The sequence below is a fragment of the Sapajus apella genome, unplaced genomic scaffold, assembly GCF_009761245.1.
Source record: "Sapajus apella isolate SASKATOON/1434 unplaced genomic scaffold, GSC_monkey_1.0 scaffold40, whole genome shotgun sequence".
NCBI classification, from domain to species: Eukaryota; Metazoa; Chordata; class Mammalia; order Primates; family Cebidae; genus Sapajus; species Sapajus apella.
In genome coordinates this window covers 1,783,105-1,801,774 of record NW_022436980.1, presented here as the reverse complement: position 1 = coordinate 1,801,774, position 18,670 = coordinate 1,783,105, and the positions used below count along the sequence as shown (strand labels likewise).

General features: G+C 39.3%; 1 protein-coding gene across 1 annotated transcript in view; it reads left to right on the top strand.

Moving 5' to 3' along the window:
* The first annotated feature begins 70 nt into the window (after window positions 1–70).
* TIMMDC1 (translocase of inner mitochondrial membrane domain containing 1) overlaps window positions 71–18,670 on the top strand; it is a 28,225-nt gene continuing 9,625 nt past the window's right edge. The window contains exons 1-5 of the mRNA XM_032298990.1: window positions 71–533; window positions 2,589–2,754; window positions 6,067–6,155; window positions 6,481–6,548; window positions 16,115–16,193. Coding sequence (XP_032154881.1) covers window positions 295–533; window positions 2,589–2,754; window positions 6,067–6,155; window positions 6,481–6,548; window positions 16,115–16,193 — 641 coding nt within the window. The 5' untranslated portion in view covers window positions 71–294. The remainder of the gene's footprint in view (window positions 534–2,588; window positions 2,755–6,066; window positions 6,156–6,480; window positions 6,549–16,114; window positions 16,194–18,670) is intronic.

Below are 18,670 nucleotides of genomic sequence, written 5' to 3'. Positions count from 1 at the left end.
CACAGCAGTGGCCACACCCGCCATCAACCGGAAGTGTTTTGGGCTCCGGCTTTGCCGTTGCCGTGGCCTCTGGCCTTTGCCCCGGTCGGGCGGGACTTCCTCTCTCTTGTTTGCAAGGACTCCAAAGTCAAGCCCAGGACTGAAGTCGCGCGTGTCAACCTCTCCGGCCGAGGGTTAGCCTTGTCCAAATGCACGGGTTCTCACCTTGTACAGTTACGCTGTCCCACGGCAAGTCCGAGAGGACTTGAAGTCCTGAGCGCCCAAGTGTGTCTGTCTGTAGGTCGAGAGAACGCCATGGAGGTGCCGCCACCGTGTCTGTCTGTAGGTCGAGAGAAGGCCAAGGAGGTGCCGCCACCGGCATCGCGGAGCTTCCTCTGTAGAGCACTGGGTCCTTTCCCCCGAGTCTTTGCTGCCGAACCTGTGACTGCCGATTCAGAGGCCCTTGCGGAGCGTCAGTGGCCGCCTACCGTCGTCCCAGAGCCCTGTTACCCGGAATCCGGATGGGACCGCCTCCGGGAGCTGTTTCTCAAAGAGTAAAAGTGCCTAGGGTCTGAGGTGGGGTGGGCGACTGCGAAAGCGATGTCCTGGAGCCTTGGTAGCCTGGGTCAGCCTTAGGACGCCAAGGATGGTGTGCTCCCTTTAAAAATTATATTTGGGGTTCTGATCATTGTAATCCAAGCTTATGTCTCTTTTTTTTTGTCTTTTTTTTTTTTTTTTTTTAGACATGATCTTGCTCTGTCACCCAGGTTGGAGTGCTGTGGTGCGATCTCGGCTCACTACAACATTTACCTCTTGGACTCAAGTGAACCTCCCACCTCAGCCTCCTGAGTAACCGGGACTACTGGCGCGGGCCACCACGCCCGGCTAACTTTTTAAAATGTATTTTTTGTAGAGAGGGTTCGTGCCATGTTGGCCAGGCTGGTTATGAACTCTTGGACTTGGGTGATGCTCCAGCCTTGGCCTCCCAAAGTGCTGGGATCACAGGCGTGAGCCACCGAGCCGGCCCAAACTTGTACCTTTTTTATTTTTGATTTTTTTGAGATTGACTTTCTCTATCACCCAGGCTGGAGTGCAGTGGTTCAATCTCAGTGCACTGCAGCCTCCATCTTCGGGTTCAAGTGATTCTCCTGCCTCAGCCTCCCTAGTAGCTGGGATTACAGGTACCCACCACCACGCCCTGCTAAATTTTGTATTTTTAGTAGAGACAGGCACCACGCTGGTCTCAAACTCCTGACCTCAAATAATCTACCTGTTTCCGCCCCCCAGAGTGCTGGGATTACAGGCGTGAGCCATCTGGGCTGGACTGCATCTGGCCTAGAAGGGCAATTATTTTATAGTAACTTAATACTACAGACAGCTATTTGTTAGATCAGTTTCAGGATGACCTCTTGGAAGCTCCATTAGCAGTTCTAGCTTCTTATGCATTTGAGAGTAGTAAATTGAATTAAATTGTAGCTTTTCCTTGTTACTTTAGATTGGCATGTGCCACGCACTGCATAGTGAATTTTTCCAGTGCGTCTTTTAAAAAGCATTTGTTTATTTGTTTGTTTACTTTTAGAGCCAGGATCTTTGCTGTGTTGCTATGCTGGACCTGAACTCTTGGGCTCAAGTCCTGAATAAGTCTTCTAAGTAGTTGTGACTACAGGCATGTGACACTGTGCTCAGCCCAATGCTTTTATTAATACACCCCTATCAGAATATTTCATGAAATTATTTAGTAAAATAGAGTTTAGATTTTTTGCCTTACATCCACGTTTTTATTCTTTGATACATTGCCCTAAAATGTCACCAGTTGGTGTGATTTCTAAAAGTTAGCTTAAATTTTTTTTTTTTTTTTTTTTTTTTGAGACGGAGTTTTGCTCTTGTTACCCAGGCTGGAGTGCAATGGCACAATCTCGGCTCACCGCAACCTCCGCCTCCTGGGTTCAGGCAATTCTCCTGCCTCAGCCTCCTGAGTCGCTGGGATTACAGGCACGTGCCACCATGCCCAGCGAATTTTTTGTATTTTTAGTAGAGACGGGGTTTCACCACGTTGACCAGGATGGTCTCTATCTCTTGACCTCATGATCCACCCGCCTCGGCCTCCCAAAGTGCTGGGATTACAGGCGTGAGCCAACAGGGAAATATTGGTCTCTCTATCCAGCTCACAAATTTTCCTGTTTATAGGGTAATGTATAGGTGTAATAGTCATCAAATAAAAACACCTTTAAAATTTTTATTGGAGTACGAAATGCATTTGATGAAATGTACATAAGTATACTGATGAATGAGTTTTCACAAACTGAACATAGCTATATCCAACACTCAGAAAGAAATGGCAACTATTATAACATCACAAAAGCTCCCCTTGTGCCTTTTCCAGTCATTGTCTTTTCAGGAGTTGCCACTATCCTAATTCTAACAGCATAGCTTAGTTTTGCCTGAGACTTACGTTCCTTTTAATATAGCTGAACTGTTTTATTCATCTGTGGATTCTGCCTATGATGAAAAATGTAGTGTTAGCATTTGGGATAATTCTGATTATAGAGTTTTTGGAGAGCAATGTCCATAAATTAATTCCAAACAACATTGTCTTTTTGATGTTGTAGTGAACAGCAGAAACTTTCAAAAGAACTTACTGATATCTGTAAGGCGGCATTGACAGCAGGCATCATTGGCATGGTGTATGGAGGAGTACCAGGTTTTGTTAATGCTAAACAACGATACATTGAGCAAAGCCAGGCAGAAATTTATCATAGCCGGCTTGATGCTGTGGTATGTATTGGTGGTCTAAAGGAATTTGGGGCACACTGACTTAGCAATTCACTTTACACGTAATCATTCAATTAGGCTGTGGGGATGGAGGGTTGTTTTAAGATGTCAGAGTAAAGAAATAAAGTCTATACTTAGTTACAGTGAAAGTACTAATGCTAAAGTGCCTACATGTGGATTGAGAGACTACTTTCTTATCTTCAGAACAGGCATGTTTGGCATCACCACCGTGGCTTTTCTTTCTGAAATACATTTCTTCCAATCCCCTGCTAAATCATCAAGGCTCAACTGTAACATGTTTACCTCATTCATAAAGCCTCCATGAGTATACTAGCTCACACTAAAGCAATATTTAACATTTATAACTTTACAGTTTATGGAGTGCTAACTTATTTGTTACATCATTAGATCTGTACATCAGTTCATCTGTGACAATATTAAAGCTCAGAAATTTTTTTTTTTCTAAATGGAGTCTTGCTCTGTCACCCAGGTTGGAGTGCAGTGGCACCACCTTGGCTCACTGCAACTTCTGCCTCCTGGGTTCAAGCAATTCTCCTGCCTCAGCCTCCCGAGTAGCTGGGACTAGCATGTGCCACCATGCCCAGCTAATTTTTGCATTTTTAGTAGAGACAGGATTTCACTGTTAGCCAGGATGGTCTTTATCTCCTGACCTTGTGATCCGCCTGTCTCAGCCTCCCAAAGTGCTGAGATTACAGGTATGAGCCACCGCACCCGGCTCAAGCTCAGATAATTTTTAACTTTTTCTTTATTCTTTTTTTTCCTCCCTTTTAATTCAGCTAGGATGAAAGTGGGTGAACATTTTTAACTTTTTCTTTTGAAATTATGGCAGGCTTGAAAGTTGCAAAAATAGAACAAAGATTTCCTATATACCTTTCATCCAGATTCTCCACTGTTAACATTTTACCATGTTTGTTTTATCATTCTCCCTCTATATAATATGTATTAATTTTTTCTGACCTACTTGACAATAGGTTATAGACATAATGAAGACTTCGGTGTGTTTTTCGTAAAAACAAGAACATTCTCTTATATAACCACTATTATAATATCAAGATCAGGAAATTAACACTGATATAGTACTATTATCTTATTTAAAGAATTGTAAATTTTGCTAGTTATCCCACAATATGATTTATTTTAAAAATAAATTTAAAAAAATTTTTATTCAGAAGTTAGGCTTGAGTTCTTATTAAAAAATTAATTTAAAAAAATTTTTGGTAGTCCAGAATCTGTTGAATTTGCTTGTCATGCAGCTTTGGTCTCATTTAGTCTGGAAGAGTTTCTCTGGTTTTTTTTTTTGTTGTTGTTGTTGTTGTTTGTTTATTTTTCATGGCCTTGGCTATGGGTAATTTATTTTGTAGAATATCCCTCAATTTGGGTTTGTTTGATGGTTTCTCATGATTGCATTCAGGCTATGTTTTTTGATAGGAATACCCTAGAACTGATATTAAATCAGAAGCATGTGATATCTTTGTTCCTTTACTGGTGATGTTTACTTTAGTTACTTGGTTAAGATGGCCTCTGCCAATTATACCCTGTAAAATTACTGTTTTGCTTTTGTAATTTATAAGTATTTTGAGTACTTGTTAGTTCCTTTGAGACTATGTAAATATCCTACTTTTCATCAAATTTATTTTCATCAAATGCTATTTTGGCATTTATAGTTTTTTAATTTCTTTTAAAAAGTTATTTATTCATTTTTTTTTTTGACACAGGGTCTCACTCTGTTACCCAGGCTGGAGTGCAGTAGCACAATCTTGGCTCGCCACAACCTCCATTTCCCAGGCTTACACAATTCTCCTGCCTCAGCGTCCCAAGTAGCTGGGACTATAGGCATGTGCCACCATGCCTGGCTAATTTTTTTGTAGAGACAGGGTTTTGGCCATGTTGCCCAGTCTGGTCTCAAACTCCTGACGCACCATGCCCTTCTTGGCCTCCCAAAGTGTTGGTATTATAGGTGTAAGCCACTGTGCCCAGCCATATATATATATATGTATGTACACACAGACACACACACAGATTTATCCTTCACATACAGAGATTTATCCATTGTTAACAATTCACTGCACTTGCTTTATCTTCTTGTTACTATGTGTACTCTCCCTCTTCTCTGTGTGTGTGTGTACACACATGGGAAAACACATACACAATTTGAACGTAACTTTTTTTTATCCTTTAAGTACAGGGGTGCATGTGCAGGATTTGCAGGTTTGTTACTTAGGTTAATGTGTGTCATGGAGGTTTGCTATACAGATTCTTTGATCACCCAAGTATTAAGCCTAGTATCTATCTATCTATCTATCTATCTATCTATCTGTATATCTATATCTATATCTATGTTTTTTTTGAGGCAGGGTCTTGCTGTTTTACCCAGGCTGGAGTGCAGTGGCACGATCAAAGCTCACTGCAACCTCAAACTTCTGGACTTAAGCTTTCCTCCCAACTCAGCCTTCTGAGTAGCTAGGACTGCAAATGCATACCACCATGCTCAGCTAATTTTAAATTTTTTTTTTTTTTTTTTTTTTTGTAGAGACAGTATCTCACTGTGTTGCCCAGGCTGGTCTTGAACTTGTGGGCTTCAGCAATCCTCCCTTGTTGCCTCCCAGGTGCTGAGATTACAGGCATAAGCCACTATACCCAGGAAGTTTTAGCATTTAATGATGATTCTTGCCTGAAACAGATATGACTATGTTGACCAAATGGGCATTTTCTAAAGTCTATCATTCTTTCTACATTTATTGCTTAGTATTATGCTCTAAGGAATTATTTTCCCTTCCCCCTCTATTTACTTATTTATATATCTCTTTATAATTTATTTCTATCAGTAGGGACTCATGGATTCTTATTTTATATTGTAGATTTATAATTCGTTACAGGTTGAGCATCACAAATCTAAAATCCTGAATGCTCAGATTCAAAACTTTTTGAGCATCGACATGTCATTCAAAGGAGTTGCTCATTGGAGCATTTCAGATTTCAGTTTTTTGGATTTGGGATGCTCAACCAGTAAGTGTTAAATGCAAATATTCCCAAATGTGAAAAAATCCAAAATCCAAAACACTTCTGGTCTCAAATATCAGATAAGGGACATTCAACCATTTTCCATCTCCTGATAGGGTACACGTGGAACTTAAGCCTCAATACTTAAGTATAATGTTTCTAGAGATTTTCTAGTATTTCTGTCTGTTTAGGTGTACCTGACTAATCCATAGCTAAAATTCCTCTACCACAGTTCTAGAATAAGGAAAATATGATGGTGTCTTGGAACCTCACAGTTTTTTTAATTAACTTTAGCAATGTGCACATCGTGCTGCCACACGAGGCTTCATTCGGTATGGCTGGCGCTGGAGTTGGAGAACTGCAGTGTTTGTGACTACATTCAAGTAAGTTCACTCTGAATTGTGAGATGGTGAATTTTCTTGATATTGTTTTAGAAGTGTGTCTTATGAGCGGGTGGGATTATGAAAACTGAATACCCACATGAAAGTGATTCATAATACCTTTTTTTAAAGAACTTTTGTTTATATAAAAGACTGGTGTAGTTATGGTTTTACATCCATGTCTGGAACACATTGAAGGGGCCTAGGCTAGGACCAGAGACTTGATACAGTAGGCTTTTCTAAATCTATTAAGTCTGCAAAAATAACACTCAAAAAGATAAATGGGATATGCTTTAAATATTATATTTTCCTTCTCACTTTTTCCTAGCACAGTGAACGCTGGTCTGAATGTATACCGAAATAAAAATGCCGTAAGCCATTTTGTAATTGCAGGAGGTAAGACATTTTTGTTTATATTTTTCAATCTTCTCAAATATAGCTTAGAAAATATATGAAGACTTAGAACTACTGAATTCTTTGGTTGGCTTCCCATCACATCTCATCAACATTCATGCAAAATGTGTTTATAGACAGTGTTGTGCTTCACCCGTGGTATACTCAATGAGCAAAATAGCAAGGCCCTTTCTTTCTCTGGATTTTAGTGTCTAATATGTATGTGATAAAACAGGTTGCTGTGATAGAAAGTAATAACACGGTGAAACAACAGAATCTCATATGGACAGGGTAGTCAGAGAAGGCCGTTCTGAGGCAGTGACATTTGAGCTGATATCCAAAGAACAGGAAGGAACAAGCCTTGCAAGGAAGAGGGGACGTCAAGGGGGAAGGCTCTAAGGTAATACATTTCCTCAAAAGCAGGTTAATAACCTGGTGAGTGAGGGGAGGAGTAGCTTGAGATGAGATTGGTGAGGACTATAGGGGACTAGATATTTTATGGTAAGAACTTGGATTTTATTTTAAAGCTCTCTGCCTCTAGTATATACATCTTCTTTTAAAAGAGCATTAAAAATAGAAGGTACAATGGTGATTACCGGGGACTGGATATGGGGTTGGGAAGATGTTGGTCAAAGGTTACAAAATTTCATTTAGACAAGAGGAATAAGTTGAAGAGTTCCATGTAAAACATGGTAACCGTGGTTAATAACAGTGTATTGTATACTTCAAAATTGCTTTTAAAAAGTAGATTTTGGCAGGGCATGGTGGCTCAAACCCATAATCCCAGCACTTTGGGAGGCCAAGATGGGTGCATCACCTGAGGTCAGGAGTTCGAGACCAGCCTGGCCAACATGGTGAAACCCCATCTCTACTAAAAATACAAAAAACAGTCAGGTGTGGTGGTGGGTACCTTTAATCCCAGCCACTCAGGAGACTGAGGCAGGAGAATTGCTTGAACCCAGGAGGCGGAGGTTGCAGTGAGCTGAGATCATGCCATTGCACGCCAGCCTGGGTAACGAGAGAAAATCCATCTCAAAAAAAAAAAAAGTAGATTTTAAGTATTCTCACCTCAAAAAATGGTACATGAAGTGATGTATATGTTAATTATCTTGATTTAGCCATTCCACAATATATGCATATTTCAAAACATATTGTACACCAATTGTATACCTTATGTGTATAATTTTTACTTGTCAGATTTAAAAAATAATTTTAAAATGAGCATTCATTTCAGAAAGGTAAATTCACTGCCATATATACTCAAATCACTCATTAAATCATGTATATTCTCTCTCTTTTTTTTTTTTTTTCTTTTTTGAGACAGAGTTTCACTCTTGTTGCCTAGGCTGGAGTGCAATGGCATGAACTCGGCTCACCGCAACCTCCAGGTCCCGGGTTCAAGTGATTCTCCTGCCTCAGCCTCCCAAGTAGCTGGGATTACAGGCATGCACCACTATGCTCAGCTAATTTTTTATATCTTTAGTGGAGACAGGGTTTCTCCATGTTGGTCAGGTTAGTCTCGAACTCCCGACCTCAGGTGATCCGCCCGCCTCAGCCTCCCAAAGTGCTGGGATTACAGGTGTGAGCCAACGCATCCGGCCTAAATCATGTACATTCTCTTATGTACAAAGACACGTACGTATTCTGAACATAACCATTTTTAAATGTTTTATTTGGAAATAAGCTTACAAAAGGTTGCAAAATAAAAATAATACAAAGAACAGGCTTTATCCTTCACACACAAAGATTTATCCGTTGTTAACTATTCACCGCACTTTCTTTATCTTCTTGCTACTACATGTACTCTCTTCTCTGTGTATGTGTGTACACACATGGGAAAACATACACAATTTGAACGTAACATTTTTTTTAACCTTTAAGTCCAAGGGTACATGTGCAGTATATGCAGGTTTGTTACTTAGGTGAACGCATGTCATGGAGGTTTGCTATAAAGATTCTTTGATCACCCAAGTATTAAAAGTGGTATCAGTTGTTTTTCCTGATCCTCAAACAACATTTTAATGAACACTTTTGAAAATATAAAGCTAGAAATAGGCATTAGTAGCATTGGAGCAGCCAGAATGTTTTATTTTTAAATTTGCAAGCATTTTTACCTGGGTCTTCCCGCTTTTACTTCCTTACTTGCTCCTGGTGTTACATTCTCTGTTATCTACTCTTTTTTTTTTTTTTTTTTTTTTTTTTTTGTTTCGCTCTTGTTACCCAGGCTGGAGTGCAATGGCGCGATCTCGGCTCACCGCAACCTCCGCCTCCTGGGTTCAGGCAATTCTCCTGCCCCAGCCTCCTGAGTCGCTGGGATTACACGCACGCGCCACCACGCCCAGCTGATTTTTTGTATTTTTAGTAGAGACGGGGTTTCACCATGTTGACCAGGATGGTCTGGATCTCTTGACCTCGTGATCCACCCGCCTCGGCCTCCCACAGTGCTGGGATTACAGGCTTGAGCCACCGCACCCGGCCTGTTATCTACCCTTAAATGTCAAAACTAGGCGGGGCACAGTGGCTCATGCCTGTAATCCCAGCACTTTGGGAGGCCCAGGTGGGCGGGTTGCTTGAGTATAGGAGTTTGAGAACAGCCTGGGCAACCAACATGGCAAGACCCTGTCTCTACAAAAAATACAAAAATTAACTGGGCATGGTGATTCATGCCTGTAGTCTCAGCTACTCAGGAGGCTGAGGTGGGAGGCTGGCTTGAGCCCAGGAGGTTGAGGCTACACTGAGCTGTGATTGTGTTACCTCTTTCCAGCCTGGGCAACAGAATGAGACCCTGTCTCACAAAAAAAAAAAAAAAAAAAAAAAAAAGTCAAAACCAGTAACCAAGGAATGATATGATTTTGCTCTTTATTCTCTTTCCACTTCTACTCCTAGTAACTATACTCACTAAATATATATGGAATCTTTCACCTCTTTTTTCCCCACTGCTACTATCATATCTTCCCTGTTTCTAATCTTGATGTGCTCTCCCTCTAACCTAGTTACATTTTTAAAATATGAATATAATTTTGCCACTTTTCTGTTTAAAATTCTTCCATAGTTTCCCATCACTTCAATGTCAGTTCTTGATCTGGCCTCCATGCACCACTCTTTTGCTTTCACTTTACGATCTCCTTGGATTTCCCAGCATCTTCTTGCCTTTTGTGAATCAGTCCCTCTTGAATACACTTTATCACTACCACAATTACTTAACCTTATCTTTCAAAGACTAGATCATTTGTCAGCCCCAGCTTCCCTAGAAAGTTCTCCCTAGCCATTTTCCTTTGTTTAGTTCTATTTAGATGTCTTTGCCCTCTGTTCACATACTTTACTATTTTTTTCTTTGTCTTTGATTTTTTGCAGTTTGAAAATGATATGCTCAGGTGTAATGTTGAGGAGCATTTGCTGTGCTTGGTGTTTTCTGAACTTTTTGGATCTGCAGTTTGTTGTCTGACTTAATTTAGGATAAATTCTCAGTTATTGTTTCAAAGATTTCTTTAGCTTTCACTTCTGGTATTCTAATATACGTATGTTTTACCTTTTGTAATTGTCTCACACTTCTTGGATGTTTTGTTCTATGTTTGTTTGTTCATTTTTGGTGGGGGAGGTCCCCATCTTTTTTCTCTTTGTCTTTTGGTTTTGGAAGTGTCTGTTAATATGTCTTCAATTTCAGGGATTCTTTACTCAGCTGTGTCTAGTCTACTATTCTTCAATTCTGTTACAATGGGTTTTTTAATTTGTCTTATTGCTATCATTTTCTTTTGATTCTTAGAATTTCCATCTCTCTGCCTATATTGCCCATCTGTTCTTGAGTACTGTCTATCTATTAGAGCCCTTAGCATATTAGTCATAGTTGCTTTAAACTCTTCGTGTGATAAGTCCAGTATCCCCACCATGTCTGAGTGTGGTTTTGGTGCTTCCTCTGTTGGTCTTACTTGCTTGGTCTCTTCAAACTGCTTTTTCCTTTTAGTATGCCTTGTAAGTTTTTTCTTGATAGCTAGACATGATGTACCTGGGTAAAAAGAATTGTAGTAAATAGGTCTTTAGTAATTTGATATTAAGATGTGGGAAAGAGAAAATGTGTTACAGTCCTGTGATTAGGTTCTTAGTCTTTTAGTGAGCCTGTGCCTCTGAAATGTTAACTTCACAAGTGCTTTTCAGTTTTTTTCTCTCCTTTGGTGGAACAGGATACTACAGTGGGTTGGAATGCATATTTCCCTTCTTCCACATGGGAGACTAGAGCAGGTTGCATTTGGGTATTCCCCTAGTTGGTTAATCTCTGACAAAACTCCAATAGGTTGGGCTGTGCAAAACCATTTATCTTGAGGGCAGGCCTTGGTAAGAATAACAGAATGTTCTGGCATATTTCCATATGGTTACTTTTCTCCTCCCCCTGTAGGAAGCCTGAGGGATTTTTCTCAGATCTTTACTGGGAGAACTTGGTAGAGCTCCTGGAGTGTGAGAACCCTCTATGACTGGGCATCCTACAGTTTTTAGGTCTTAGACTGTTCTACACTGAGCTTCCAGCAATTTACCATTTTCCTTCTCTGGTTCTGGTTTCCATGGAGGTTTCTTCTGCTCATGGATTTCTGCTCCAATAAGGTGTGATTCTCTGTATTTATCTGTCTGTCTCTCCTATTTAGAGGGCAGTATTTTACCTATGATCTCACTTCTTTGACGGATTTAAGAAGAGTTGTCAGTTTTTCATTTTGTTTAGCTTTTTACTTGTTGTTAGGAATAAATGTTAAATTCTAAACTTCTCATATGCCATACCAGAAACTGGAATTCTCCCCTTTCTCTTTTTGCCCCACATCTTGGCAAGCTGATAAGAAAGCCAAGTGCTACCTTGATTGACACCAACGGGAAGTTTCAGTCATGCAGGCTCAGACCTACGTGAGGGAACTCTTGCTCTAGCCCCACCTTCTAACCAGTGTAAAACCACAAGCCAGTCACTCACCCTTCAGGCTCTCAAGCCATTCTGGGACATGATTGGGACCGTGCCTTGGTCTCCCTCAAAGCCTCATTATGAGTATAATAACCCTTTTGGCATCCTTTTAGTACATCTCAGTAGTTTGGCATCTCAATATCTCATTCAAATTTTGGGAGAGGGGTTTATTGTCTCTGGAGGGTTACCCACAACATCTTGGATGTAGAAAATCCAAATGAATTGGCTGGGCGTGGTGGCTCGCACCTGTACTCTCAGCATTTTGGGAGGCCGAGATGGGTGAATCATCTGAGGTCAGGAGTTCGAGACTAACCCGACCAACATGGAGAAACCCTGTCTTTACTAAAAAATACAAAATTAGCTGGGTGTGGTGGCAGACACCTGTAATCCCATCTATTTGGGAGGCTAAGACAGGAGAATGGCTTAAACCCAGGAGGCGGAGGTTGCGGTGAGCCAAGATATCACCACTGCACTCCAGCCTGGGCAAAAAGAGCAAGACTCTGTCTTAAAAAAAAAAAAGGCCAGGCGTGGTGGCTCACACCTGTAATCCCAGCACTTTGCTAGGCCAAGGTGGGCAGATCACAAGATCAAGAGATCGAGACCATCCTAGCCAACATGGTGAAACCCCTTCTCTACTAAAAATACAAAAAAAAATTAGCCGGGCGTGGTAGTCCGTGCCTGTAGTCCCAGTTACTCAGGAGGCTGAAGCAAGGGGATTACTTGGAACTGGAAAATGGAAGTTACAGTGAGCCGGGACTGTGCCACTGTACTCCAGCCTGGCGATAAAGCGAGACTCCATCTCAAAAAAAAAAAAGGAAATCCAAATGAATTAAGAAAACCATTGGAAAGCCAGGTGCAGTGACTCGTGCCTATAATCCCAGGATTTTGGGAGGCCAAGGCGGGTGGGTCTCTTGAGGTCAGGAGTTCGAGACCAGCCTGGCCAACATGGTGAAACACTGTCTCTATTAAAAATATAAAAATTAGCTGGGTGTATTGGTAAACGTCTGTAATCCCAGCTACTTGGGAGGCTGAAACAGCAGAATCGCTTGAACCCAGGAGACATAGGTTGCAGTGAGCCGAGATCACGCCACTATACTCCAGCCTGGGCCACAGAGTGAGACTCCATCACAAAAAAAAAAAAAAAAAAAGGTTAAGCATAATTTACTGTGCAACTCAGCAATTCTGTGTCATCCATTCAGTTGGATATTTTCATCAGTAAAAAGAAATTGTTACATGCTGCAAACATGCTACAAACTTCAAAAACATTGTTAAGTGAAAGAAGCTAGACACAAAAAACTTCATAATATATAATTCTATTCATATGAAATGTCCAGAATAAGCAAATCTGTTGAGTTAAAAAGTAGTGATTACCTGAGGTGAGACTAGGAACCAGGAGTAACCACAAATGGGCATGGGGGATCTTTCTGTAATGATGGAATCATTTTTAAATTGGATTTTAGTGATGGTTGCATAACTAAATTTTTTTTACTAAAAATTAGTGAATTTTACATTTAAGTGAATTTTGGGCTATGTAAATTATACCTTAATAAAACTGTTAAAAATACATTAATACAGAAGGGGAAGAAGACAGTGCTTTTAGATAGGAGGAAACAAAATTGTTTGTGTTTGTAGATAATATTTTAAAAGATGACTTGAAAAACTGTTGCTAGTCATTAAAATATAAATAATAGAAATGGAGGAATAGTTGATAGTTAACAGTATTATTCTACTTTATAAATTGAAAGCAATTCAAATAAAAATTACAGACTTTTTAAAAAAAATTTGATACAATGTCTAAATTATATCTAAAATGCTGATTATATGAGCATAGCAAAGATATTTCAGAGAAAAATAATGAGGGGCCTTGCAAGTGTAAAATTAAAATGTGTATAAAGTTTCAATAAAAAGGACAGTGAGGTATTGGTACATCTGTGGAGTGGAATTCAAAGATCAGGAACAAAACGAACAAAACCAAGCACACACAAATAAGTAAAGGTGATATTTCAGATTTTTGGGGAAAGAATAGACCCTTCATGGGCTGGAACAATTATTAACTATTTGGAAAGAAATTATAACTATTCAGAACAACAATATTAGTTAACATTTATTATGGTGCTTACGTAAAACATTCACGAAAGATTAGGGAAAATATATATGTACATATGTCTCTGATTTCTGGGTGGGAATCTACATAAATGTGTACATATACACAATTGACCTTTGAACAACACTGAAAACAGCTTTGAACACAGCAACGCTGACTTCTGCCTTGTGCAGTTGAAAAATCCATGTATAACTTTTGACTCCCTAAAAACCTAACTGCTAATAGCCTACTGTTCTCCAGAAGCCTTAACAATAACATAAACAGTTGATTCACACATAGATTGGTATCTACATGTATTTCATGCACTTAAAGACATATTTTTTTAACTTTTTTGATATTTTTAGACTAGACCGTTGGTGAGTTTTTTGAAATTACTGCACATCTCCAAAACATTTTTCAATATATTTATTGAAAAAAAAAATCATGTGGTTGGGCGTGGTGGCTCATGCCTGTAATCTCAGCACTTTGGGAAGCCAAGGTGGACAGATCACTTGAGGTCAAGAGTTTAAGACCAGCCTGGCCAACATGGTAAAACCCCATCTCTACTAAAAAATAGAAAAAATTAGCCAAGTGTAGTGGCGCGCACCTGTAGTCCCAGCTACTTGGGAGACTGAGGTGGGAGAATAGCTTGAACCTGAGAGGCGGAGGTTACAGTGAGGCAAGATCATGGCATTGCACCCCAGCCTGGGCAACAGAATGAGACTCTTGGTCTTAAAAAAAAGAAAGGAAAAAAAAATCATGTATAAGTAAATCTGCACAGTTCAAACTCATGTTTATCAACTCAATATATTTTTAAGTATAAAAATTAGGAAATATATAGGAAACACAGTTTTGGCCACATAAAAGTTGTAAACTTATCTATGTCATAAATACTATAGAAGACATTAAATGTAAACAACTCCAAAATAATATTATGTGCAGGTAATGGATAAAAGCCCTAATACATCAAAAAGAAAGGATAGCTCAACTGAAGCTTTGACAAAGGACATAAATTTGTAATTCATAGAGGTACCACAAATAACTTGTAAACCTAAGGAAAAACAACTGCTTTTCTCTACTAATCAGAGAAATGCAACTTAAAATTACATACTACTTCTGTCCTATCAAATTGGAAAAAATAAACTAAGAGAATGCAAAAGTCTAGATTACTTGCATACTTTTATTTGGAAAATAAGTTTATGCATCCTTTTTGAATAGCAGTTTAGTAATTTAAGTCAAAAGCTTTAAAAACATTTATACTGTTTGACCCAGAAATTCCATTTCTGTGAGTTCATTCTAAGGCAACAGTTGTACAAAAAGATGATTTGTGGAGGGATTATCATCACACCTTTATTTAAAGTATTTATAAAGAGAAAACCTACATATTAGACAAAAATTTGTGGTACCTCCATGCAATGGAACCATGTGGAAGAAAACTTAGTGATACAGAATTTAATAATATGTTCTGTGAAAATTTTAGTATGTACAGCATGGCCCCAGTTTTTTCTTTTTTTAAATTTTGATTGGAGGATTAGAAAAAAGGACTAACTCATTACTCTAGGTAATAGGATCAAAGATTATTTTGGTTCTTGTTTTGAAATTTAAAAAAATGAATATATAGTACTTAAAAATGTAAATCTCAAATGTTATTTCTTTTGTTTTTTGAGACAGAATCTTATTCTTTTGCTGAGGCTAGAGTGCAGGGGTATTATATCTGCTCACTGCAGCCTCCACCTCCGGGGTTCAAACAATTCTCGTGCCTTAGCCTCCTGAGTAGCTGGGATTATAGGCCTGTACCACCATACCTGGCTAATTTTTGCATTTTTAGTAGAGACAGGGTTTCGCCATGTTGGCAAGGCTGATTTAGAACTCCTGACCTCAAGTGATCTGTCCATCTTAGCCTCCGAAAGTGTTGGGGTTACAGTTGTAAGCCAGTGTGCCTGGCCTCAAGTGTTATTCTTTAAACAGTGTTAACCACCTTAGATGGCATTAGTTGCATTGTGCGTAGTGAAAAGAAAATGAATGAGCATGATTGATGCACAGTCGCAGCAGAAAGGAAAGAAGTCTCTCTGTGCTCTGGTCACCAGTACTGTAGGCCAAATGCTGCTTGCTTGTCGCTCTGCCTAAGTAGTGCTATATAGCAGTACAGACGGTGAGTCTAGGGAAAGGCATAAACTGGAAGGGCTAGTGAAGGATTTTTTGCTTTTTTAAATTTTCCTTGAAAAAAGAAGAAGTGAAAGAGAAGGGGGAAAATGTTTTCAAATTTTTAAGGAGAGATGGGCAAAAGTGAAGCAGAATGATTGGATCCATAGAACAGATTGGAGATTTATTTTTGTAGAAGGGATGTTTCTTCCTTTGAATCTGCAGAGTAGATGGGAAGCTACCTGTGTTGGCATTTTAGATTCAGGAAATATCAGCTGTTATAATATTTTAACATTGGGTTCAGAAAGCTCACTTAGGGATTTGTGCCCTTTTTATAGAAGGAAAATTTTAAAATAGAATTCTAGTATTTAAAGATGATTTAATATTGCCTTTCTTGTTTTTAAATAGCTGTCACAGGAAGTCTTTTTAGAATAAACTTAGGCCTGCGTGGCCTGGTGGCTGGTGGTATACTTGGAGCCTTGCTGGGGTAAGCATTAACATGGTTTGATTTTAAATTGGTACAACTTTCATTAATGCCTTGCCTATTAAAAAGTCTCACTTATTTTCAAAGAAAATTTAGTCCTTAGAATCGATAAAAGATCCCTAGTCTTGTATTGGCAGTAGTTTTGACTGTCCAGTTCTAATTCTACCCCAATAGTTTATCTTGTTTACAGTTTTTATTTATACTGTAGTTTATTTTACTCAAAAATTAACACATTTTACTTAAAAGTTATCACAATAAATAACAGTGATTCAGTACACCTATCTAAGATAGGGCCCTTATTCAAAATTCCTTTTTACTGGGTAAAACTGTTTAAATATTGCTAACACCTGAAACTATAGTTTGAACAGAGGTATTTATGGGAGCAGGGAAAAACTAACAAATAGTTAACAAGCATCTCCTTCCTTAACAAGCCCATCCTCCCTCCCTCGCTCACTCCCTCCCTCCCTCCCTCCCTTCCTTCCTTTTGTGTTTTTAGTAGAGACAGGGTTTTACCATGTTGGCCAGGCTGGTCTTGAACTCCTGACCTCATGATCCACCCGCCTTAGCCTCCCAAAGTGCTGGAATTACAGGCGTGCGCCACCACACCCAGCCAACAAGCATATTCTATAAAAATTTTTGGTGAGATTTAGTTTTTTTTGCTTAATACATTTTTTAAAAAATGTTATTCCCCAACTTTTTACTTTGAACAATTTCAAACCTGCAGAAAAATTGAATCAATTAATACATTGAAACCCCATGTACCCTTCACCTGGATTCACCAATTGTTAGCACCTTGCTGATGTTTTCCATATCTCTGTGTATGTGTGGGATGTGAATATATTTCGTTTTCTTTCCTTTTGCTTCTTGGCTAAACCGATTGAGAACTCGTGACATTTTACCCCCATATATATCAGCATGTATTTTCCAGGATGAAGAATACTCTTCCATGAAATTGTAATGCAGTTGTCACAGTAAACATAGCGCATAGTGAAAGGAAAATGAATAAGCAACTATCTAAGGGCCTATATTCAAAATTCCTCAATTATCATACTAATGCCCACAATGTTTCTCCATTTTGTTTGATTATCCCATCATGATTAGATTTATGTTTAATGTGTTTTTGTCAGGAATACGTACAACATAGGTGAAGTTGTAGCCTCAGCATATCACATCAGGAGATAATTCTGTTACCTATTATAAGTAATATTAACTTGAATTACTTGATATATTGGTTTTCTACTGCTGTGTAACAAATTACCACAAACTGAGCATGTATTGCATATAAAGCAACACCCTTGTAGTTCTGTAGATCCGAAGTCTGGCTAGGTTTCTCTGCCCAAGGTTTTACAAAGCCAAAGTCAAGGTCTTGGCTGGGCTGGACTCTTACCTAGAGGCTCTGGGGAAGAATCTGTTTCCAAGCTCATGTTCTTGACAGAATTTTGTTCCTTGTGGCCGGGCACAGTGGCTCACACTTATAATCCCAGGACTTTGAGAGGCCGAAGCGAATGGATCACTTGAGGTCAGGAGTTCAAGACCAGCCTGGCCAACATGGTGAAACCCTGTCTCTACTAAAAATACAAAAATTAGCCAGGCATGGTGGCAGGAGCCTGTGATCCCAGATACTCAGGAGGCTAAGGCGGGAGAATTCCTTGAACCCAGGAGACAGAGGTTGTAGTGAGCTAGGATCATACCACTGCACTCCAGCCTGGGTGACAGAGTGAGACTCCATTTCAAAAAAAAAAGAATTTAGTTCCTTGTTCCTGGAGGTCTGAGGTTCCTGTTTTCTTGCTGCCTGTCAGCCAGACTATTCTCTGTTCCTGGAGGCCACCCACATTTCTTGTCCCAAGGCCGCTTCGTATTTAAACCAGTTGCAGCACATTGACGACTCCAAATACTTTGAATCTTCAGCTTCCACTCTGCCACCGGCCAGGGAAAATGCTGCTTTTAAGTGTTCACTCAGATCTCTGTCTCCTTGTTCATTACCTCAGATTCAACTAATTAGCAACCTTAATTTCACTTCTAAAATCAGTTTTTCCATGTAAGATAATATAATCATGGGCATAATACCATATTCATGGTTGGGATTAGGCAGGAAATTTGGGGGGACCACTTTAGAATTCTGCCTACCGCACTTGGTTCTGGTGTTATCTGTTTGGTGTCTCCACTGCAAAGATATCTTTTTCCTAATGTGATTAATTAGTAATCTGGAGGGTGAAACTGAATATTCTGCTCTCCAGCTATCTTTTCATCATGTGTTTTTAGTGATACATTGACAATCCATGCTGTAATCTGTTGGTTACTAGAAAAGTGGTGGTAAAGTGTTTATGAGCTAGTTGTGTCAGTCCTTCTGTTTTTATTAGTTGCTATCTGACTAGAAGAGTTCTCCCTTCCTCCCTCACCTGTTCACCCCTTTGTCTACTTCCTTTTAAGGAGAAGATGATGCTATAGATTTAACGACTTCTTAAAAAATTTAAATAAAA